This window comes from Brassica oleracea, chromosome C9 (genome assembly GCF_000695525.1).
Source record: "Brassica oleracea var. oleracea cultivar TO1000 chromosome C9, BOL, whole genome shotgun sequence".
NCBI lineage: Eukaryota > Viridiplantae > Streptophyta > Magnoliopsida > Brassicales > Brassicaceae > Brassica > Brassica oleracea.
This window is the reverse complement of record NC_027756.1, coordinates 7,185,642-7,210,568: the sequence shown is the minus strand read 5'-3', so window position 1 is coordinate 7,210,568 and position 24,927 is coordinate 7,185,642. Positions and strand designations below refer to the sequence as shown.

At 37.0% G+C, this 24,927-nt stretch overlaps 2 protein-coding genes and 1 pseudogene across 2 annotated transcripts; 2 read left to right on the top strand and 1 right to left on the bottom strand.

Moving 5' to 3' along the window:
- Window positions 1-2,330: 2,330 nt before the first annotated feature.
- Window positions 2,331-3,362, bottom strand: LOC106314230. Its single transcript, XM_013752141.1, has one exon. It carries the CDS (start codon window positions 3,360-3,362, stop codon window positions 2,331-2,333), a length of 1,032 nt encoding a protein of 343 aa, XP_013607595.1.
- Window positions 3,363-15,137: 11,775 nt separating this feature from the next.
- LOC106314229 lies at window positions 15,138-15,932 on the top strand. Its single transcript, XM_013752140.1, has 2 exons — window positions 15,138-15,580; window positions 15,677-15,932. The coding sequence occupies exons 1-2, from the start codon at window positions 15,138-15,140 to the stop codon at window positions 15,930-15,932; spliced, it is 699 nt and encodes a 232-aa protein (XP_013607594.1).
- Window positions 15,933-15,965: 33 nt separating this feature from the next.
- On the top strand, window positions 15,966-17,949 carry LOC106314227 (annotated as a pseudogene).
- Window positions 17,950-24,927: the final 6,978 nt, after the last annotated feature.

Sequence of the window (24,927 nt, the reverse complement as noted above, 5' to 3'; positions counted from 1 at the left end):
CTTTTTAAAACTTTCTGAATGTTTTTTTTTCTATTTCGGTTTGTATGAATTTTAAACTTTCTGAATGTTTTTTTTCTATTTCGGTTTCTATGAATTTAAATTCTCTAATATTATTAGTTTTAAATTTCTGATTTTTTTTAATTTTTTAATTAATTTTTAATATAAAAAATTATATAAAAATGCAAAATTAATTCATTTTTAAAATTGGTATATTCCGACGAACTCTGGGCGTCGGAATATACCGACGAACCAATATCCGTCGGAATATACCGACGAACCAATATCCGTCGGAATATACCGACGAACCAATATCCGTCGGAATATACCGACGAACCAATATCCGTCGGAATATACCGACGAACCAATATCCGTCGGAATATACCGACGAACCAATATCCGTCGGAATATACCGACGAACCAATATCCGTCGGAATATACCGACGAACCAATATCCGTCGGAATATACCGACGAACCAATATCCGTCGGAATATACCGACGAACCAATATCCGTCGGAATATACCGACGAACCAATATCCGTCGGAATATACCGACGAACCAATATCCGTCGGAATATACCGATGAACCAATATCCGTCGGTATATTCCGACGAACCAATGTCCGTCGGTATATTCCGACGCCCATAATTCGTCGGAATATACCGAGGAATCATCTCCGTCGGAATTGTCCGAGGAACGTTCTCCATCGGTATATAGTTTTTTCCGATGAACTCTGGTCTCGTGTGTCCGCATCGTAATATCGTCGGAAGTTCGTCAGAATGACGTTTCTCGGTATTCGTCAGAAAGTCGTCAGAAGTTCTGACAAAATTCCGACGAATTTTTTTTTCCGACAAAACGATACCGACGGATAGGTTCGTCAGAAATTCGTCGGAATCGGTCTATTCCGACGAATTTCTGACGATTTCGGCCATCAGAATTCCCCTGTTTTCTTGTAGTGAAACTCTAAATCCTAAACTCTAAACCCTAAACCCTAAACCCTAAACCCTAAATCCTAAATCCTAAATCCTAAACCCACCCCTTAACTCTAAACCCTAATGTCTAAATTAATTTACCATTGTGGTATAAGTATATATTTATCTGTTTTGATAAAACATTAAGTGTTATTTTGGTCATTTTTATTCTTATAGGCTATATTTGTGACAAAAAAAATTTTAGGGCTATCCTAGTCATTTTCTTAAAAATTAACTTAGAAATGTATATATTTATTAAAATAAAATAATAATTAAATTAGTATATTATAATAAGTCAATAAATAAATGTAAAAATAAGACATAAATAAAATGGATATTTTATAAATTTTAACTAATTTTTATTGAAATTATAAAACAAAATAACAATACAGAAACTATTTCTAATCAACATCATTGAAGAACTCGACACTAGTCTCTCAACCCGCTTTATCCGTTCTTCATTCCAGGTCAGCTTGCTCCTCCAAAGTTGTGCATAATCTCTAAAGCTCGAGTAGCTGTCAAGTCTCTCCACATGTATGCCGGCAAACATATGGTTTACAACTGTTGGCACGTCGCCTGATGCTTAATCCTCATTGATGAAATCTCGTTATGTGCATCTGTCAACTCCGTTCAGAGTTGACCCTGGGAAATCGTCGATTGATCCCAATCCTATTGTCCATCTTTTTAATAAAAAATAATATAGGAAAATATTAGTAATAATATTAATCAAGTTTAAAAGATATATTTGAGTGATTGTCTACCTCTTCGCAAAACTTCTCTAATTTCGGTGTGGGAAAAGAACATGAGTGCCATATTAATACTGCTGAGAAATCTGAGTCAGATGCTCTTGGATCAGGGTTATGACGTCGTTGTTGTTCTTTTTCGATCTAGCATTAACGAAAATTCAGCTCCAGTTCTCGTGAGTTGCCTCGAAAATCTGGAAAGGGAAGGAAGTTCGCCCTTGCTTTTCGGCCTGAAAACAAAATTAATAAACATTACGGAAATTTAAACAAATATAAACAAATATAGATATGTAAATATTAATTTCAAAATCAGGAATACTTACAATCTGTAAATGGACACATGCAGAAAGTGTTTCGCCGGATATTTTTTTTTTTTTCCTGATTTTTCATATTAAAAACAAAATGGAAATAAAATGTTACAAACCCAAATGGCTTTAGTTTGTTTGAGGAGCCCAGCCCAGATACAGAATCTCATATCAATAAACCTAACTTAGCCCAAGCCCACATATAGAAGAAGAGAGCTTTGATAATAATGAAACGTCGAAAACGCGATGATCAACACGACGATGTTTCAGAGGAGAGTAGTTTGAGAGGGACAGAATCGGTGATGGAAGATACTCAACTCAGCCATTGCTGCATCATTGTAGAAGATGCCCTAGGGTTTTGCTCTCGGAATGATAGAATACGATCACGGATCTGCCTGTCGAGGAACCGAGACATTGATTCTGGTGATCGGAAGATGTTTCGATGTAGTCGACCATTCCGTTCAGACCAGGACCAGTAGATACATCCTTGCCAACAGAGTAGTGTTAATATTCCCTTAGGCGATCTGCTGCTCATTGCATGAAGTTGTTCAAGGGTTCTGCTCAAGTTACGCTCTGGCGTTATCCCACAACGTAACGCCATCACACTCCAGATGTTCCAAGTGTAGGGACATTCGAAGAAGAGGTGATTCCGGCTTTCAGGGGCAGTGTTACAAAGAAGGCAAAGCGGTGAAGTTTGGAGGCCCCAACTGATTATTCTGTCCCTGGTTGGGCAGCGGTTGAGCACAAAGAGCCAAGTGAGGAAATTATGTCTAGGAATTCCTCCTTTGTTCCAGACAATGTTACACCAAGTTACCGCTGGGCCTTGGACACGCAGGTTAGCGTAAACCATTCCAATCGAGTAGTTCTGATGAACCCTCCCTTCAATTTCCCATTCGTAAAAGTCGTCCTCATTTGTAAGATGGATTGTAGTGAGCAGAGCTTGAACCTCAACCTGTCTATCCGATCGAGCAGGAGGGAGAAGCCAAGTACTGTTGGAGTGAAGCGATGCAAGAGTTGCCATGTCTTGAATCCCCAGTGATGAGTTGGTTCTTAACTGGAGAAAGTCTCTCAGGTTGCCATAAGGAGACCAATTATCCGTCCAAAAACGACAGGTTAGTCCATTTCCTACTCTGAGTTTGATCCAATTGTAGACAAGGGGACTGAGCTTGAGCAATTTGTAAACTTGCCAGGAGAAGCGCCTGTGGGGAGCTACTGTCCATAAGTTACTCAGATCACCTTGTAGAACTTCTTCTCGAGAACCAAGCAACCCAAACAGAACCAGCTTTGGAGAAGAGGAGCCAAATGAGCTTGAGACAGCAGGCTTTGTTCCAAAGAGAGAGGTCATTTATCCTTAATCCTGCTTCAATTTTTGGTCTGGTAATATGTTCCCAAGAGACTCGTGCGGAGTGATGGCTCTCAATGTTTCCTTGCCAGAGAAACACACCACACAAAGAGTTGATACGCTTGACACACGCCTTGGGTAGGATAAACGTTGAGCACCAGAAGGTAGTTATTCCAGCAATAACCGTTTTTATTAGAAGCAACCGACCTGCAAAGGACAGAGACTTGACACTCCATGATGAGAATTTTGTTTTGATCTGTTGCAGGAGGCCTTCACAATTAAGGAGAGTGAGCTTCTTGGTACATAATGGCACTCCCAGGTACCGCACAGGCAAGGACCCCAGAGGCATACCCGTGGAGAATTGCACCAGATCGGTCTCTGCTGCTGTTAGACCCGAGGCAAAGAATGATGTTTTGTGGACACTCACAGCTAGACCAGAACGTTGTTCGAAATCCCTGAGGACCTGCAGAACAGCTTGGACCGAGTCCAAAGTTCCATCAATGAATATCAGTAAGTCATCAGCAAAACATAAGTGGGTCATTTTAGTAGATGCACAGTTTAGATGGTAATTGAATTTCATCTGTTGTGCAGCTTGTTTTAGCATGAAAGATAGATTATTCAAGGCAATTACGAAGAGATAAGGGGAGAGAGGATCCCCTTGACGCAAGCCTCTAGTCCCTTTGAAGTACCCATTGACCTCGCCATTGTAGCCTACTGTGAAACTCGTAGTACAGATGCAGGCACGGATCCAGGAGATGAAGAGCGGCGGGAGATTTAATCCCTCGAGACAAGAGAGAAGGAAAGCCCAAGATAAGGTATCGACAGCCTTCACTATATCAACCTTGATTGTTATTTTTTTTGTACCATTTGTCTTGTGATATCCATTGATTAGCTCTCCCGCAAGTGAAGTATTCTCAACTAATAGCCTTCCTTTTACAAACGCAGTTTGGTTGGGGGCTATTAACGACGACAAGATAGGCTTTAGTCTCTTCACCAGTAGCCTAGACACGACCTTATAGATAGTGTTTAGGCAGGAGATGGGCCGGTAATCTGTTATCTTCGATGCTCCTGGATGCTTCGGGACGAGGGAGAGTATAGTGGAATTTGTGGCTAAAGGCATGAAGGAGGTGAGGAAAAAATGGCGAACGGAGTTGACAACTTCAGAGCCCAAGATATCCCAAGAAGATTTATAAAAACCCGAGGTTAGACCATCTGGACCCGGAGCTTTGTTTGCATTGAGCTTGTGCACGACTGATGAAATTTCCTCTGATGTAGGTATTGAAGTCATGAGAAGGCTCTCAGTAGAGGAGCATGAGTAGGGGACCAGAGAGTTGAACCAAGCTGGTGAAGAGTTAATTCCCATCATAGGAGTAGGGCAAGGCCCAAGGATGCTGGTAAAGTGTTGAATCGCATGCGAAGACATGTCGAGTGGATCTTCTTTGAGCCAATTGGCTCAAAAAAAACAATTCGCCGGATATTTGAGGCATTGGTTTTTAACCACTATGACTAACCAACAAACGTTATGTCAAGTGCCGATGCGGCCACCTTGTTCAAATCCGGGTCTATCTAGTAAAAAAAATAACCCATCCCAAACATATTTGCCTAACTATATGTACTTTGCGTCGTCTCCTTCCATTCATAGAAGGTGTTTGCAATTTCATGGGATATGGTAATTGCCACCACTACAGATTGTTTCTTGTGTTCCATAATGAACAGTTTGTTCTTTTAGTTGTTTTCCTATAAGATAAATTGAGAGGGTCACATACTGTTACTTTGTTCTTCAACAAGGTCTTGTTTTTCGGTATGGATGGTTCATTGGAAGATAGCGCCGATGACAGTTAAACCATTCCAAGTAGAGTATGGAAAGAATATGTCAAGAAAATATGACATGATAATCTCCTATGCAAGAAAGTTACTTATTGTTCACATAAGTACAACTTGAATCTGACCGGCTGATTGTGGTCAAGTGGTAAGGAGACGGGACTGAGACGCCAACACGTTTCAGGTTCGATCCACCTGCTGCACGAAACTAAGTCACAATTATCCTGATCACCCAACACGGATATGGGCATATGCTTTAGGGCCCATTTGAATACCCGGAGAGAGGGTCTATCCGTGGGCTGCACCTCCCCTTGGAGATTAGTCTGGGCCTCTCCATGGGCCTGAGATACCCCCAGGTTAAAAAAAAAAAAAAAGTACAACTTGAATCGTAAAATTTCCTTTGACTGAGAAATCGAACATGCGCACACCATTAAAGTATTACACTATAACTCATTCAACTCATGTATCAGAGGTCGGAGAAACATCAGTGACCGCTTTGGATGTTTGGACCATGGATAAAAGATTCCTAATTAAGGATAACATTTTTTCTTTGTTAATTTTCGTCGTTATGGATATGTTTCCTTGTAATGGGACTGGTATTGGTTTGGATTGTTTAGTTGGAACAACGGAGATCATGTTGTGACTTGTGAGGGATCCAATTAGATGTTTCCCTATCTATACTACTAAAATTGAAATACATTTTTTGAACCCTTTATTTTGCTTAGTATTTACAGAAGTGTCACTCCTATATTAATGGTAATATTATTTTTAATTATTTATTAAGAACCACTAAATTTATTTTAGTAAATTTAATACTCTAATATTCAATAACAATATATTTGTCGAATATGTAAATACTTGTGCATTAAGTAAAGGATATTCGTTTGTTGAAACTATATCCAATGCTAACAATTTTGTTAAATTGAGAATCTGAGATAAACCAAAATATCGTCAATTTGAATTCGGTATATGTATTTTGACAATGATCAAATGGATAGTTTGACTAAAGACATAATTTGTTAGCTCAAGCTTTTATATATATATGTGTGTGTTTATATATCTAGGGGTTTGTAAGCAAGCAGTAATATTAGTTTTTAACTTTTTTTCAAATAGTATGTCTAGAAAATGATGGAAATTTCTTTAACAAACGTTATGATGGAGTGAAACACATGTTATTTGTAATATTTATATGCTTAAAAATATTGATTATATTTATATAGAATGATTTTAAAATTATTAAATATTCTAATTACTTATAAATGGAACTACTCAAAATGCTAGGTTATCCAATTAAATATTTAATCTGCTAAAATTTTGTGAAAAAATTTATCCGATTAAATATTCTGATATTTTTTCTAAAAGTCCAAAAATATAATTTTTACTCAAGCTATACAAAATTATCAAAAACTGGAAACCAAGCTAGAATCAAATTAGACCCAAAATTATTTTGAGTTCCTAACGTTGTTATTCGAACCAAAACAAAAACTAAATAACCATATCGGAACCAAACCCAAATTCATAAGTAACCGAACAATTCATATATCTATTTAACAAAAAAAATCACAATCGAATCAGAACCAAACCAAAAAACAAAAAAAAAAAAATTTGAAACTGAATCCGAGGCTTGAACATATTAAACAAACATATGGGTTAATAAGTCTGTCAATAGAAAATAATTACACGCTTTAAAAACGTGGGTCAAAGTCTAGTTGTCAACTAAAATAATATTATTAGATTTAATCTTATTGAATGGTCATATGTTTTTAATAACCATATGTTTTTTTTTGAGAAAGAGTAACTCTAGTATATTTTTTTAATAACTATATGTCAACTAGGCGTTTTCTTGCACCATGTGTAGAAATAAAATTTTAAAATTATATTTATAAATAAAATTTTATTAATTTTTTGGTTTTATTATTTACGTACAATATTTTAATTCTATGTAAAAATTAAGATAAAATAAATATTTTTATTTACATTTATATCTAATAATATATATATATATATATATTGAAAATATTTTTATTTATTTATTTTGGTTAATATATATTAAATAAATTTCTGTAAAATTAAGGGAAAGTTTTTTATGTATAATTAACAAAACATAAAATTAAATAATATTTCTAAAATTTGTAAATAATAAAAAGAAATAATCATAATATGATTAGAAAATTATTATTTTTGAAAATGCATAAATTATTTAAGATTTGTTTTAGTAATAAAAATTATAAAATAATTTAAATAAAATTAAATAATAGTTTCGAAAATTAGTATATATTACTGTATTTCTAACTTTAATATTTATTATTATATTAATGATGATTTATAAGTTATTACATTATTCTATAAACTTACCAAAATTATAAAACAACATTAAATGTAAAATATCCGTGTCGCAATTAGTCCAAACCATGTCATCTTTATTAGTATGTCATGTCATCTTTTTGTTTTCAAAATTAATGTGGTGATGACATGCGTTAAATCATTTGGCAAATAATGTATAGGGAATATTCAAGCATGTCAATCTCTTAGCTACCCATTAAACTCTAGTATATTTATTTATTTTACGATGCAGATTTGTATATACATTTTTCTTGAACCATTAATATATCAAAATGATCCAAAAAGGAAAAAAAAAAGGCTTTGGTCGATGGCTATAAACATACGGTTTTGGTTGCACAGTTAATTTACTATTTCCGGTGTAATCCTATAGTATTTTAGCCATCTAATCTATTAATTAAAAATCTTAAATTTTATCAACTTAAAAAATTATCATTTAAATTTGGACCTATTCACAGGACATTAGAAATAAGAGATAATTATCATTCCTTCTATTTTAGCTATACATTATAACTTTCCTTCTACAAATAAAGTCTATTCAAGATTATACTACAATGATAACAATACTTCTCCTACACTCACGCAAACATTAATACGACTTTGTATTATTATTCATAACTCTTAACTTTTTACTTGAATCGTCGGCTATCCAAATAAAATTATGTCAATTATACTTTGCATTTGAATCTTGGACTGTTATTTATAATTCTTTACAATGCACTAATAAAACAAACCTATACATACATCATCATCATGCACTTTTTTCAATTATATACAATATATATCTGGATGATAGAGCATCGATATTTATCATTGATGCATGTTATAAAACCTTAAGTATATATGTATGAAATATTGCAGATGCATGAATTAGTAGAGTAGATGTATTAAAATTTAGGCTTAACAAATTCAATATTATTAAAATTTAGAATATATTCATGAATAAAGGGAATGAGCCAAACGATTGTCACTGTAGTCATATGCTAATAATATTAACTACAACAACCAACATATTTCCTAAAATTATGCTTAAAAAACAGAAACGATGTATGTTTATCTTCCCTAGAGTTTAAAAACCTAACTGAATAATAGCAAATAACAGTCTTTTTAATTTTATTGGCCCAAAATTTTAAGAATGACTTTTTGATCTTTTTAGAATTCAATTAGTAGTTGACCAAAAAAGAAAGAATTCAGTTAGTAGCTCATTCTGATATGAATTCTCTAACCCAACTTTCAATTTCATTTATGTTTAATAATTATTATTTTTTATAAATAAATACCAATCATTGTTTTCATATAAATTTACGTATTGAAAAATATATTAAGTTCATATCTATCAATCTATACATTTTCAAACTAAAATTTTACAATAATTATTTTGCGTAGAAAAAAAATTTATTATACAATTTATGATTATCACACTTTACTTAATTTTTCTAAATTTTAAAATTAGGCTAATTTTTAAGTTTTTTTTTATGAATTTTAGATATTTTTAACTTCTATTTGAAAACTGTTAATACTTTGATATATTTTAGATATTAAAATGGGCACATGTTTAAAAATTTGTGTATTAAAATGAGCAAAACATTATTTAAAGTATTAAACTGCGTAACAAAAAAGTTTAGTTATTAAAAAGCATCATAAATATAGTTGAGGTATTTTTATAGAATTTTTTCTTTTGCATATTATAATTTCTATATTATCAAAATATTAGAATATTGTTTGTAAATATTATGTCAAACTACACAAATAATGATACCTTTGCATTATTCAACTATGGTTCAAGACTCATGTAAATAATATAATTTAATATAAAAAACAAAATGTTACACAAAACTTTTAAAAAATCATGAAATCATGAAATATTAATTCAAAAACATAAATCATTAATATAAATATAAATATAAATAATTCTGCGCATAGCACGGATTAGAATTTAGTCGTAAATTAAACTGGATTATCACTTTCCAGTTATTCTCACACGACCCGATTAGCCTTAAATTAGATAAATGATAGAATTTTGATTAGTTGTATAATAATGTTAGATTATCTCCTATGGTCATCTTGTTTTCTTTTAAATACCAAATATAGAATAAAAATTATTCTAATAGTGTGTTATATTTTGCGTCAAATACAGAGATATCAATAGTAGTACGCTAATCATAGAGTAACACTGTTTCTTTATTATACCAAAAAAAAGAATCATTGTTTCTCTACACTATTTTTATAAAGAAAATTTTTCTTTACAAAATCATCATTCACATTAGTATGTTTTCAGTTTTTACTAAAATAAAATTATATAGTATGATTTACACATTTAAATATAATGTTTAGTACATCATTTGCTTATAATTATGTATTATGATAAAAAATTAATTTAAAAATAATAGTGTTGTTGTATAAATAGTGTCATTGTGGTAGTATATTATTATAAAATAAAATGAATGCATAAAACTTTAATATTTCGAAATTTAAAATTGTATAATAAATTAATAAAATAAAAAATACTATATTTAGAATATTTTTTAAGAGTATAAAATACAGGTAACCATTGGAAAACACTCTTTTTATTTTTAGAGTACTTTATTTTTGAAGTAAAAAATAGAGGCTACCAGGTCTTACAAGAATAAAGCCATTAGTAAAATCTTAGGAACAGTGTAATTTTCAGTAACAATTTATGTAAAAACATTAGTATTGTTTTTTCTTCATAGAGTAGATATTATATATTTTCTTGTTGTCTTTATTTATATTGTTATCTAGTGAAATATACTTTACAATAATCTAAAATGGTTATTTTTTAAATGGTTATTTTCAACTGATTTCTAACAGTGTGGACCATCAAAAATAAGCAGTTTTGACCGTCCCACCATTTTCTTTGTTTTTTTCAAACCTGCTTATTCTAAATTAGCTTTTGATTTTGACTTTTGAGTTTGTTTTGATTGTTTTATTTGCTTCAATTTTTCGAAATGGATTTGCTTAATTTCTGTAATATCGTAGATTCTTAATATGTGATTAGACTTCTCCTGATGGTTCGCTACCCTTTTTGTACAACTCTTGTAGTACTTATGATTTTTTTTTAACTTTTCCTCACATCAACCAAAACACACAAGAGAAGGTGCAAACTAAAAGGAGATAGCCCTGAATATGCCATCTGCACATATGCTTAGTGAGAATCCAAAGGCAACGTACAAACCAGTTTAGTGACATTCCCAATCCTTACATATAAACAATATTCCTTGATTTTTTTTTTATAACAAGTAAATAACTTTTTTTTGACATTCATAGAGGATAGACGATATATACCCAATATTAAAGTTAAAATTAAAATTTGTAGAAAATAGACATAACTATTTACCGAGAAGTAAAAAAAGAAGAAGAGCTGTGTTTAGCTTTTGAAAAAAGACATTTGCCTAGGGCCCCCAAGTTTTGTAGAAATTTCAGGGTCCCTAATTACAAAAAATACTTTTACAAGGTAGTTAACATATGCTCTTAGTCAGATTTTTACTTTTATTTGATTTTGAATTGGACTTTTGTTTAAAATAAATATGTTTGTGATTATTTTTTGCTATTTTTTAAATAAAACTATAAAGATTCTACTTCTAAAAACCGTAAATATTTGATCCACATTGGTTTTCTTTTTATATGTTATGAGTTAGATTTATTTTATATATTTATGAGAATTTGATAAAAATATAATATTTTGAATATATTGTTTATTAGTTAATTTAGATACTAAGATTCACCTTTTTGACAGCTACCAACATTTCAGTCAAAAATTTGTATATTTGTATTTAAATTACAAATTCATACTTTTTTGATCATGATTTAAAAATTTTAGTTTATAAAATTTTGGTGAAGAAAATTTAGAAAACGTTTATGTAATAATTCAAAACTTTTGAGTGTTATATATATATTAAAAATATTTTATATAATTTGAATTTAAATAAAATTATTATTTAAAAACTATCATGTAACATGTATTTTTGAACTCGCCTCGGGCCTCCAAAAATCTTCGTACGGCACTGGGCATAAGAGCATCGAACTGATTACGGTTAAAATTACTGGGGGCATACGAAGCAAATTGCGTCCGTACCCTCGATTTTAGATTCCCCACTTTGAATTTAAAGGCTACGAAAGATCACTGTCCTGCCGATGATAAAGCACCTCCAATAATTATATTAAACGATTAAAAGCAATTGTTGTTGCTTTTTGTTTTCTTTTGGTGTGTTTAGAGGCTGAGTCTCAGGGTTCATGTGACTTGCATCAACCGGCCAAAATAGATAAAATATGCGTTGCCTGTGAGCGGTGAGGCTCATGATGATCAATGCGACCTTGAATCAATGTGTTTGTTAACCAAGGCCTAAGACCATCTCTAACCCATTCCATATTTTATTTTAAAATAAACTTTAGAATGTATAAATGCAATAATGTTTTTATTTTCTGTTAACTACTCTATTTTCATTCCAGAATTGAGAAGGGTTAAATAATAAATCAATCTTCATTGTAAAATTACTCTTATTTTTTTTTTTAAAAAAACAGAACTTTACTTTAGAAATCCTCTAAGTAATCAATTATTAGACACTTGATAATATTTTTTGTTAACTCTAAGTCCGACTAAATAGGCTGAACACACCATCTATACAAAGAATCTTGACGCATGTTGATTTAAATTAGCACTCTCATTACAAATTACTAGGTTGCTACATGTGATTTTGCGGAATATATATAATTTGTAAAATTTGTAATATAATATAACATTTTATGTTTTTATTATTTTTTAATTTTAAACCTAAATATGACTTTGTTATATAATATATCAAATTAAAGTTAATATACTTGTGTATTTTAAGCATGTATATACTTTTAAAAGATGATAAGTAAGACTATTTTATATATTTCATTGTATTTCTATCAACAATTATGGTAAAACTAGTTAATATATGTTTTAGTTCAACTTTATACAAATTTATATGCTATATAATATTGAGAACTTTAATTATTTGTTTGACATATCTCTTTGTCAGTGTTTTGAAAATCAAATAGAATTTGGTATGCTACAAAGACTGATATATCATGTCTTTAATGCATTATATGTATGTTTTGAGTTAATTCTCGGTCCTAATTCGTGCTTAATTGATATCATTCCAGGTTTGGAGTAGGTGAAAGAGCAAAGAAGAGAGTTTCATGAAGCCAGATGTCATTTTGGAATATTCGATGCGGAACAGCCAGTTAAATCAATCCAAAGGTTGTTCCCGAAGAGAACAAGCGTCTGACTGTTCCCGATCAATAAGGAAACTTCCAATTTCAGAAGTTGCCCTAGATTTCATCTCTTCTCTCTTTACCACGGGCGCCTCCATATAAAAAGCGGAGGCTATCATTTCTATTTGACTTACGCTAGTTTTAAGAGAGACCTAGAACGATTTGGATTGAGCAACTTGTAAGGGAGAAGGCTCTATCTCTCATTTTCACGAGAAGATCATCCTGAACCTTTGTCTTTCTACTTTATTTTATATGCAATATTATTCAGAAACCATGTATGCGTCGTCTTGCTTTATGATTGAGTAGTCGGATAAGCTTGCTTAGGGTTGTAGGGTGTCAATAGCGTGAGCTGAACACAAATAAGTGATCTTAACTGTTCTTCATTCATATTGTTCTTACTGCTTGCATTGAATTGATCACTTAATGTTCGATCTCTGGTTTAATCACCTAGCTAACCGCTTAGGAGATAAATCAACATATATTGAATGAGCTTCATGTCCCTAATCAGCGAGAGTAGATATTAGGGCATTAAGTGAACTAATCGGACCTGATCTCTGAGCTTGTTATCGCGTCTTGTTCCAAGTGAGAGCTTAGGACTCAAGACCGATCAGCAAAGGGAACAAGTCCACGATAGTGGATTGTTCTAGCCGAGTGATCCAAGTTCTAGACTGCACCTCATTTTACTTGAATAGTTGTTCGGTTCCGCATTGACACCCGATGAATAACACCCTAAGCCAGCTTTCATTTAAATCGAATTTGAATCTCTAGGTATTCTAGTTACTTGCGTCATTTTTAGTGTATCAAGTTTTGGCGCCGTTGCGACGGGGACCAGGCTTTTACCTTTATTTTTCGTTTAATATTTAGTGTGAGATATCTAACTTGCTTTTAATTCTTTGTTGGAACAGATGATCCAAGTGCATGACCAGTAAACATACTCGGAGCAACGCACAAGGACCACTACATCAACTGACCAAGGACGAACTCGCAAGATTAGAAAGATAGAACCGTCAACAACCCAGAACAACCGACACCAACATGGGTGATCACGGCAATCAGGATGACCTCACTTCTGCATTGGCAATCATTCAACAACAAATGCAGGCTCAGCAACAACAGATGTTGCAGATGCAGCAGACCATCCAAAATCAGCAACAAGCTGCTCAAGAAGCAGCAAAGAACGCCGCGCGAGAAGAGCGTGGTGCTCCTATTGGGGAGAGGAACCTTCCGTAGAACTTCGCTACTAACCGCTCCCCCATCAACCCTCCTCCTTGCACTCAGCAAGACTATGAGATCAAACCTGCACTGATAAGTCTGGTGCAAAAGAGCACGTTCAGTGGTCTCACTAGTGACATCCCGATGGATCACATTGAAGCCTTTGAGAGAATATGCAATTTTTCTCGCTCTAACGGAGTGCCACCAAACTATGTCAAATGCACCATGTTCCCATTCTCTCTTGAAGGGAAAGCTTCTCGCTGGCTCCAATCTCTGCCGACCGGTTCTCTTACCTCATGGGACCAGGTCCGATCAGCGTTCCTGAGCCACTTCTACACGAAGTCTACGACCGCGGCTCTACGGCACAGGATCTCCAATTTCAAGCAGAAGTCCGATGAATCTTTCCATGAAGCTTAGGAGAGGTACAAGGAGTACCAGAGAGAATGCCCGCACCATGGGTTTGACGATGACTATATATTGGAGGTGTTCTATGATGGAGTGAGCTACAAGTTTTGAAACACCCTTGATTCTTCGAGTAATGGAGACTTCATGACTCAAACCACACCTGGTGCGTTCGAGCTGATTGAGAACATGGCTTCAAGTTCACTAAGCAAGAACAATGAGCATGACCGCTCGAAGAGTGTGAACAACATAGATGATCTCGCTGCAAAGGTAGATCAACTGCTTAAGGGAAACCAAAGCCAAGTGTTCATAATGGAAGAAGCAGTTCTTGAGAAGAGTGTCGGTGACCTGGCGTTTGATGCAGAAATATCAGGAGACGATCAGCAAGAGGTAAGTTACGTGAATGGGCAAGGATGGCAGCTCAAAAACTACCACCCAAACCCTAACGTGAGGAACAACCCACAGCTTTTCTGGCCTAAGCAGGACAAACCAGCTGATCCTGCTCAGAGTAACCAAGGTCAGTATGTCGGGTATCAAAAGAACTACCAACCCCGGACCTATGTTCTAAGCCAACAGTAGAACAATCCACCTCAGATGCAGAAACATCAGAACACTCAGCCAGCTACCTCCGCCCCTGTCGCTGTTACGCAAGATGAGATAAAAGCTATGTTTCAGCAACTGTTCCAAGGACAATAGCTCCAAGGGAAGGCTCTAAACCAGGTTACTACTGAGATCAATACCAGAATGAACCATATGTTCAGCGATTTGAGCACCAAATACGACAATGCCACGAGTCATATGAGTCATATGAGGCAGAAAGAGTCGGAACAACCACCAGCCGATGCCCCGGCAGCTGAGAAGGAGAGGGAACCAACAGTTGGAACCAATTCGTCAGGACCAGAACAACCAGCTGAGGTTGTTTGCCCGATTCCAGAGCTTGTTCCTGCTCGCAAATACACTTCTAAAGTCCCTTACCCGGTTCCAGCAAAGGCTACTCGTAAGGACCAAGAGGAGATGAAGTGCAGAAAGATGTTGGAGGACCTAACCGTCCGACTCCCTTTGATGGATGCGATCCAGATGATGCCCTCCATGCGCAGCTTTATGAAGGGATTGATCTCAGGAAAAATATCAGAGGAGAGCGAATTCATGACTGTCTCTGAGGAGTGCAACGCAGTGCTTCAGAACAGGTAGATAAAGAAGCGAGGAGACCCTGGCAAGTTCGTCCTCTCTATCCAAATTGGTTAGACAATTTTCTCATGCTTCTTGGTTGATCTGGGATCCAGCGTAAACCTCATGCCCTACTTTGTAGCACGACGTCTGGGATACACACATTTTAAACCAACTAGGATGTCCTTGGTGTTTGCGGTTAGATCAGTCAAGTCCCCGGTTGGTATTCTAGAGGATCTCCAAGTAAAAGTCGGAAACACCTTTGTTCCAGCAGACTTCGTAGTTCTAGAGCTAGAAGAGGAATCCAAAGATCCTCTTATTTTAGGAAGACCGTTCCCATGTACTGTTGGAGCCATCATTGATGTGCGGTAAGGGACGATTGATCTCCATCTGGAGGACATAGTCATGCAGTTCGAGATGGATGAGCTGCTAAAGAAGCCGATGCTGGATGGACAGACCTTCGAGGTGGATGAAGGGATTGATCCGCTACAACCTCGCGAAGGGATGATCGAGGAGATTCTTAAAGAAGATCCACTCGAGCTTGCACTAGTAAGAGCTGAGACCGAGCTGAGTGTCGAGAACGTTGACGCATATGGGTATGCTAAGATGCTTGACTCCATAAGGAGTATGGGAAGAATGGTGGCGAGTCTAAGTCTCGGGAAGAGAGCAACAAAGACGAGAACACTCCAACTAGAGCGACCCATTTACCGAACTCGCCTTTTCCGCCGAACCTACCTGATGATCCCTAGAGCGAGTTAAAAGCTCCCAAGGTTGAGCTAAAATCCCTTCCCAAAGGGCTTATGTACGCTTTCTTAGGTCCAAATTCCACTTACCCTGTCATTGTGAACGATGAACTCAATAATGTGGAAACTGCATTGCTTTTGTGTGAGCTTAGGAAGTATCGTAAGGCATTAGGATATTCACTAGCTGACATACCCAACATCTCACCTGATTTATGCATGCGTAGGATACACCTACAAGATGAATCAATGACTTCTGTTGAACATCAGAGGAGGTTAAACCCGAATCTAAAAGATGTTGTTAAGAAAGAGATAATGAAACTTCTTGAAGCAGGTGTGATCTATGCCATATCTGATAGTAAGTGGGTTAGCCATGTTCATGTAGTACCTAAGAAAGGTGGGATCACTGTTACCACAAATGAAAAGAATGAATTGATCCCTACTAGAACAGTGACAGGACATCGCATGTGCATTGATTTCAGAAAATTAAATGCAGCTACTAGAAAGGATCACTTTCCACTTCCCTTCATTGATCAAATGCTTGAGAGATTGGCTAACCATCCATATTACTGCTTTTTAGATGGTTATTCAGGTTTCTTTCAGATCCCTATCCATCCAGACAATCAGGAAAAGACGACGTTCACATGCCCATACGGAATGTACACATACAGGAGAATGCCATTCGGCTTGTCCAATGCGTCGGCAACATTTCAGCGCTGCATGATGTCGATCATTACTGACCTCATTGAAGACATAATGGAGGTTTTCATGGACGATTTCAGTGTCTATGGAAGCTCCTTTAGTGTCTGTTTGTCAAACTTGTGCAGGGTACTCAAAAGGTGTGAGGAGAAACATCTGGTGCTAAATTGGGAGAAGTGCCACTTCATGGTCAGAGATGGGGTTGTTCTCGGGCATAAGATCTCCGAGAAAGGCATTGAGGTAGATAAGGCAAAGGTCGAGGTGATGATGAGTTTGCAGCCACCAACAACTGTGAAAGCTATCAGAAGTTTCTTGGGTCACGCAGGGTTTTACATGAGGTTCATCCAGGATTTCTCAAAAATAGCGAGACCACTCACCAGACTTCTCTGCAAAGAGATCAAGTTTGATTTCGACAGCGAGTGCTTAGCAGCGTTTCACACTTTCAAAGGAGCTCTAGTCCGCGCACCTGTTGTACAACTGCCAGACTGGGATCTCCCCTTCGAGATCATGACTGATGCTAGCGACTTTGCAGTTGGAGCAGTCCTTGGACAGCTCAAAGATAAGAAACTTCATGTAATCTATTACGCAAGCAAAACCATGGATGAAGCTCAATGCAGATATGCTACGACTGAGAAGGAACTCCTAGCTATTGTTTTTGCATTCGAGAAGTTCAGATCCTACCTGGTGGGATCGAAGGTGATTGTGCACACAGACTATGCTGCTCTTACGTACTTGCTCACAAAGAAAGATGCAAAACCGAGTTGTTGAGGTGGATTCTTCTTCTCCAAGAATTTGATCTTGAGATAAAAGACAAGAGGGGAGTCGAGAATGGGGTTGCAGACCATATGTCCAAAATGAAGATTGAGGACGACACAGCTCTTGATGAAGAACACACAGTGGAACACGTCAATGCGATTGGTTTGCGTTCGCGGAACAACCTCCGAGCATGACATCTGATTGTTCTCGCGTAACGGAACAACCAGTATCCGTGATCCAAAATCAGTACTCTCACCTCCCTTGGTTTGCTGAGATTGCGAATTTCCTTGTTGCTGAAAAGCAACCACTTAAGTTCACTGGAAACGAGAAGAGGAAATTTTAAAGAGAAGCGAGGCAGTATGTTTGGGATGAACCGTACTTGTACAAACATTGCAAGGATGGCATATTCAGAAAATGTGTTCCAGAGGCAGATATTCCAGGGATTCTACATCATTGCCATGGTTCTTGTTACGCAGGCCACTTCGCTACATTTTCAAAACGGTTTCAAAAATCCTTCAAGCAGGTTTCTGGTGGCCAACTATGTTCAGAGACGCTCATGCCTACATAGCTCGATGCGATGCATGCCAGCGACTTGGGAACGTCAGCAAAAGGAATGAGATGCCTCAGAATTACATTTTAGAGGTTGAGGTGTTTGACTGTTGGGGAGTCGATTTCATGGGACCATTCCCTCCGTCCTTCAAGAACGAGTACATCCTCGTCGCCGTTTGACTATGTCTCCAAGGCGTAAAAGCAGTGGCGAGTCCCACTAATGATGCAAAAGTGGTGACCAAGATGTTCAGCTCCATCATCTTTCCGAGATTTGGGGTGCCTAGAGTGGTCATTAGCGATGGTGGAACACACTTCATCAACAAGACATTTCAGGGCCTGTTGAAAAAGAATGGGGTGAAACACAAGGTGGCAACCGCTTATCATCCCCAGACGAGTGGAGAGGATGAAGTTTCCAACAGGGAGATCAAGAACATTCTCCAGAAAACTGTCAATACCTCGCGCAAGGACTGGTCAGTTAAGCTGGATGATGCTCTCTAGGCCTACAGAACAGCCTACAAAACGCCGCTAGGAACCACCCTCTATCACCTGGTCTACGGTAAGGCTTGTCACCTTCATGTCGAACTCAAATACAAGGCTGCATGGGCGGTTAAGTTACTGAATTTTGACATCAAGCCAGCAACTGGGAGGCGCATGATTCAAGTCCATGAGCTGGAAGAGATAAGGCACCTCGCCTATGAGAGCTCCAAAATTTATAAGGAGAAGACCAAGGCCTACCATGACAAGCGAATCATTGCCAGACGTTTCGAACCAAACGATAAGGTTTTGCTCCTCAACTCCAGACTTAGGCTGTTTCCAGGCAAGCTGCAATCTAGATGGTCCGGACCCTTCACCATCAAGGAAGTTCGACCTTACAGAGCTATTGTGTTGCTGGACAGAAAGGGAGACGAGTTCGTCGTCAATGGTCTGCGCATAAAGCATTACCTTGCTGACTCCACTATCTCAGAGGGCGAAGAAATTCCCCTAAGCGATCCTCCATCAGCCTGATCGGCTGAGCCAAGTCAAGCTAATGACTTTAACAAAGCGCTTGGTGGGAGACAACCACTGGTGAGTGTATATATTGTTTTCTATAATTTATTTTATTTCTTTTCAGATTTAGTTTGGACCAAAAAAAAACGGACACTTCAATCAGAACAACCAAAGGAATGTTCTCCTGGTGGAACAACCCATAGCCTGTTCCAGGTAAGTGTTTCGGACCCAAAAAAAAAAAAATAATGGAGAAAGAAAGGAGAGTGATTAGGGGTAACAGTGGCGAAGAAGTTTGCCCCATCAAACACCTTCTGGGAACTCATTGCGACTGGAAACTTCACACCCGGCAAGGCTTACCAGTCACAGATCAGGAACCCGGCACTTAGAGTCATCGCAAAGATCATTTCAAACCTCCTGTTCGCCAAGGATCAGACCTCCAAAGTGACAAACGGGGAGCTGCAAACCCTGTATGCAGGTATTGAGGATGAGATACGCGGCTCAGGGTCTGGCATTCCAATCACGAATGTAAAGACGAACCCAGACTTTCATTTCATCACCATGCTTTGCAAGAGGAGGCTCTGTCTGATGCACGGCACAAACAAGAAGGACAGAAACGGTAGCTTGCTCACACCGCTCTTCAAGCATTTCGGTATTGATCTCAGCAAGTACAAGGTGAACACGGAGATTCAGTACCTCGACATCAGGTACCTTATGGCTTGCCACATCATGCGAGATGAGGACACCTACAGCTTCTCCGACAAGGAGAGTACCCAGCTGTTCGTCAAGCTGCCTCACCCCGAGATCACCAGGCTCAGCAAGTTTGACAACATACGCTTCCTCCCACCACCCGAGCTCCTACGCACTGATCCTCGTGTTGCTGCACCTGGCGCGGATATGGAAGATGTTGAGGATATTACCCCAGACGCTGACCCAACATACGACCTCGGAGAGCTGGCGGATGTGACAGATGATCAGGCTTACCGACTCTGGATGGTTGACTCGCAGCGGAAGAACAACAGCCTCATGCAGAGGATCCTCCATCTCATCACCGGCGGCTGCATTGACGGAAGTAACCAGCGACAGTCACCAGCAGAGCAGACTCCACGATCGCACCGTCCAGTAAAGGCGCCTATGTGAACAGGCCCTTCAACTGAGGAAGTTCATCGGTCGCGCAACAGACGTTCGTTTGATCCGGCTGAGAGCAGTGAGTCCGACTGAGTCCGCGAGGACTATTCTCTATCCATTGTTCTATCCATCTGAACTCTTTATTTTTTATGCTTTTCTTTTATGCTTTGCGTTGTTATTTGGCTGCCCTCGACTTGGTTTCACCCCAGGGATGGTGTAAATTAAGTCTGGGGGAAGCACTTGTTGTGTGCTGAAACTCTATTTCTTTATTTCTGAGTCAGTCCTTATGTCATTTGGATGTTTTATAGAGTTAGTTTAGGATCGAGTCAGCTAAAACTCTTGTGGGAATTAGGACCTTGTGTTGTGATAATCTTTTAACCACCTCGTGCTCTAACATTCTTATCCAGTGACCTTAGCAGTGATGAGAGGCCCACACTTGGACCTGGAACACCCCTGACTTATCTCATTTGATTCTCCAGAAGCTCTCAACCGATCAGGTTACACTGGGTAGACTCAACTCCACCTAACTTGAACCTAATCTTGACTGATATTCTTCTTGTTATGGGCACTAGATCAGGGAAACGAGACTTACACTCAGGACTTCTTACTCCTTTTGCCAATCTTGTTGATCCTTAGTGGCTAGCTCATCTTTAGCTAGTTCCCACCTTGCGCCTAACCCTTTATTTTTACCCTCATGCACTCTGTTTTTCAGTGTCATATGTGCAGATATGTGCAAAAGGGTCGGAGAGGAAATGATCGACGCAGTCTCTTACTCGTTAATGCCACACATTCAAAGAAGAGAGATCAAGCATGAAGAGAACAGTCTAAGGGTGCACGTACTAACCAGAGGAACAATGGAGACCAGTGAGAAACAAAAGAATAGACCATCAGTGGATGTAAAACATTCATTCTGTTGCCTCTCCCTCGCAACCCCATCACCTTGTATATTCTGTTCAAAAAAAAAAAAAAAATCTATATATTGTTTATATCTAATTTATGGTGATGGAGATGGGGAAGGTGAATCCAAAAAAAAATACACGCCACTGGGAAGGTTGAGCAAGGAGTCGGTACCAAATTTTGAGGAGTAGGCAAAGGAAGTAAAGAACTGAAGAACAGTCCCACGGTTGATCCGAAGGAAAGAACAACTGCACCCGTGAAGCAGAAACGAGTTAGGGTTGTGGACATCAATGGATCCGTCCTCTCCTGCTATTTTGCACGATATCCTGCATCCACTTACATTTGGTAGCCCCTAAACACTCTTAGCTCCATCATGAAATAGCCTATTTATTACCTAGCCCGTCTACCCTGAATAGTGCCTGTGATGAGAAGCTCATAGTGTTCTTAATTGAATTCAAGGAGTTTTGTCTCGATAGTGTACCCTTTTTTAGGTATGAGATACATAGTATGGAGCTGATTCTCGAACAACGATCGTGGGCGTTCTGGTAAGGGTGTGCAGTCTGAGTCTACAGCTTGTATGGTTCAGAGATGTGTGGTAAGAGTATGGTTATTGAGATCAAGCTAGTTCCCACTCTTTCAAACCTTCCTCCCTGTCCTTGAGGTTTGTCCTTGTTCGAGGACAAACAAGGATCTAAGTCTGGGGGAATTGATATATCTTGTTTTTAATGCCATTATATGTGTGATTTGAGTTAATTCTCAGTTCTAATTCGTGCCTAATTGATATCATTCCAGGTTTGGAGCAGGTGAAAGAGAAAAGAAGAGAGTTTCATGAAGTCAAATGTCATTTTGGAATATTCGATGCGGAACAGCCAGTTAGATCAATCCAAAGGTTTTTCCCGAAGAGAACAAGCGTCTGACTGTTCTCGGTCATTAAGGAAACTTCCAATTTCGCAAGTTTGCCCTAGATTTCATCTCTTCTCTCTTTACCACGGGCGCCTCCATATAAAAAGCGGAGGCTATCATTTCTATTTGACTTACGCTAGTTTTAAGAGAGACCTAGAACGATTTGGATTGAGCAACTTGTACGGGAGAAGGCTCCATCTCTCATTTTCACGAGAAGATCATCCTGAACCCTTGTCTTTCTACTTTATTTTATATGCAGTATTATTCAGAAACCTGTTTGTGTCATCTTGCTTTATGATTGAGTAGTCGGATAAGCTTGCTTAGGGTTGTAAGATGTCAATAGCGTGAGCTGAACAAAAATAAGTGATCTTAACTGTTCTTCATTCATATTGTTCTTACTGCTTGCATTGAATTGATCACTTAATGTTCGATCTCTAGTTTAATCACCTAGCTAACCGCTTAGGAGATGAATCGACATATATTGAATGAGCTTCATGTCCCTAATCAGCGAGAGTAGATATTAGGGGATTAAGTGAACTAATTGGACCTGATCTCTGAGCTTGTTATCGCGTCTTGTTCCAAGTGAGAGCTTAGGACTCAAGACCGATCAGCAAAGGGAACAAGTCCACGATAGTGGATTGTTCTAGCCGAGTGATCCGAGTTCTAGACTGCACCTCATTGCACTTAAATAGTTGTTCGGTTTCGCATTGACACCCAATGAATAACCCTAAGCCAGCTTTCATTTAAATCGAATTTGAATCTGTAGGTATTCTAGTTACTTGCGTCACCATTGATTTAAAAACCCCACTTGTTTTCCGGCTTAATATTGAACTCATAAGAGTAAAGAGTAAACTGGTCCTCTGGATTGAATCTCAAATATTACAATCACCACTGTTAACTTGACAGTAGCAAGGATTCATTTTTAGTGTATCAAAGACATAAGAAAAGTAATTAGATTTTGGTTGTGACTCATTGTGGTCCATCCAATTGAGACACTTTGAATGTATATAGTAGGTGAATATAAAATGTATGATTAGGTTATAATTAATTAGTTAGTTGGAATCTATAATTTATTAACATACTTATTAGTAGAGAACTATTTAAGATTGTTTCTACAGTTACTTCTATAATATCATCTGTAGTTTTAGGTATGTTATAAATTTGTATAAAATAATTTAGGGATTTTTGAAAATATGACTTAAAACTTGAAGTCAAATGCAAAAGTAACCTATTTTTTGGAATTTTTCTTTGTCATATTCATTCCAGAAATTCAAGTTATTCATGGAAATGTCATTGTTTTTTTAATGATTGTTTTACTCTATGATCCTAATCTTCTTCTTTTATTTACAATATTATCATTATCATCAATGTACCAACCACCATGAACAACTAATTTCAAGTTTTTAAATGCATCTAAAATCGACATCTATATCTTCATATCTCAGTTTCTTACACACACAAACCATTTCTCTTTCATTTTCTCTTTCATTTCATTCCAAAATCTCAACTTTTTATTTTGAAATTTATAAGCTTAATGGAGTTACTCCAATTCATGTTGTGTGTTTTTATAGAAGTCTGACTTTTCTTGTAACAAAAAAAAACAAAACAAAAGAAAACTTCTAGAGAAATCTTCTTTAGTTTTGCAATTAACCGAAATTTTGCAGTGATTTTTCATAGAAGACTTCTTGGTCTACCAAAAAACTTCTGCAAAATCTTTATTACAGTTATATGAAATTTCTGAATTGGGCAAGATTTCTACTTGCTATTAATAATAAAAAAAATAAATATTTAATATTATTTAGAAGAGGCACTAGAAGTATTCCAGCAGAAGACTTCTCTAGAAATATTTTTCACAAAATGTCAAACATGGTCAATTGCAAAAAATGAACTTACGTATACTTATTGCGATACTTTGGTATATTTCAAGGGGGCTTGAACCCATGAATGTGCTGCTAACCAGGGCAGGCCAAGGCCTGTTGATTGATATTATCCCTTGCGCATTTTACTTATTTTTTAATATTAAAAATGAAATTCATTCTTCTGGTATGAACTTATATCAGCGTATTCAATTTAACCAAAGCATCTGTCCACGAGTGTTTACACAACAGTCTTGAAACTTTTGTGTGGATTGAGTACAAAGAAAGACAAGGAGATAGGGAGATCGTGTTATGTGTCCTCACGAATGTTGCTCATTTGAAGATGGACAGAACCTCCTTGGTGACAGCTTATGGTTATTTTGTTTATATGGTATTTTCCATTGAATATATTTCTTAAAACAATAGTTGGGGGTATGTCGTGTAGAGAACGAGCTGTGGTTCAACATTTAACATTTTGAGTTTCAAACAAACAAATGTCTTCGGGTTAAATTTTTTATATAGGTAGATACCAACATATATTTAAACCACAAAGCTACGAGTAGAAACGTCGATTCTAACTCGTATCAAGTCATTCGGAGACCACAACGATGACCGTGTTGGGTTTTCCCTCATTAGCCCAAGAATAATAATTAATCAAGTTATAACCCAAGAGCCCAAGAAGAAGAGATATGTAGAGAAAAATGGAGAAGGATGAAGAAGTGTGTAGAAGAAGAGAGAAAGTTATGGAGTTAGATATTTTGAAATAAATAATAATTTAGAGAAATCTAGAACTTGTTGGAGTGTGCTCCTCCACTTGTATAAATAGGGGTGCTTAGCACCATTTGTAATCATCCA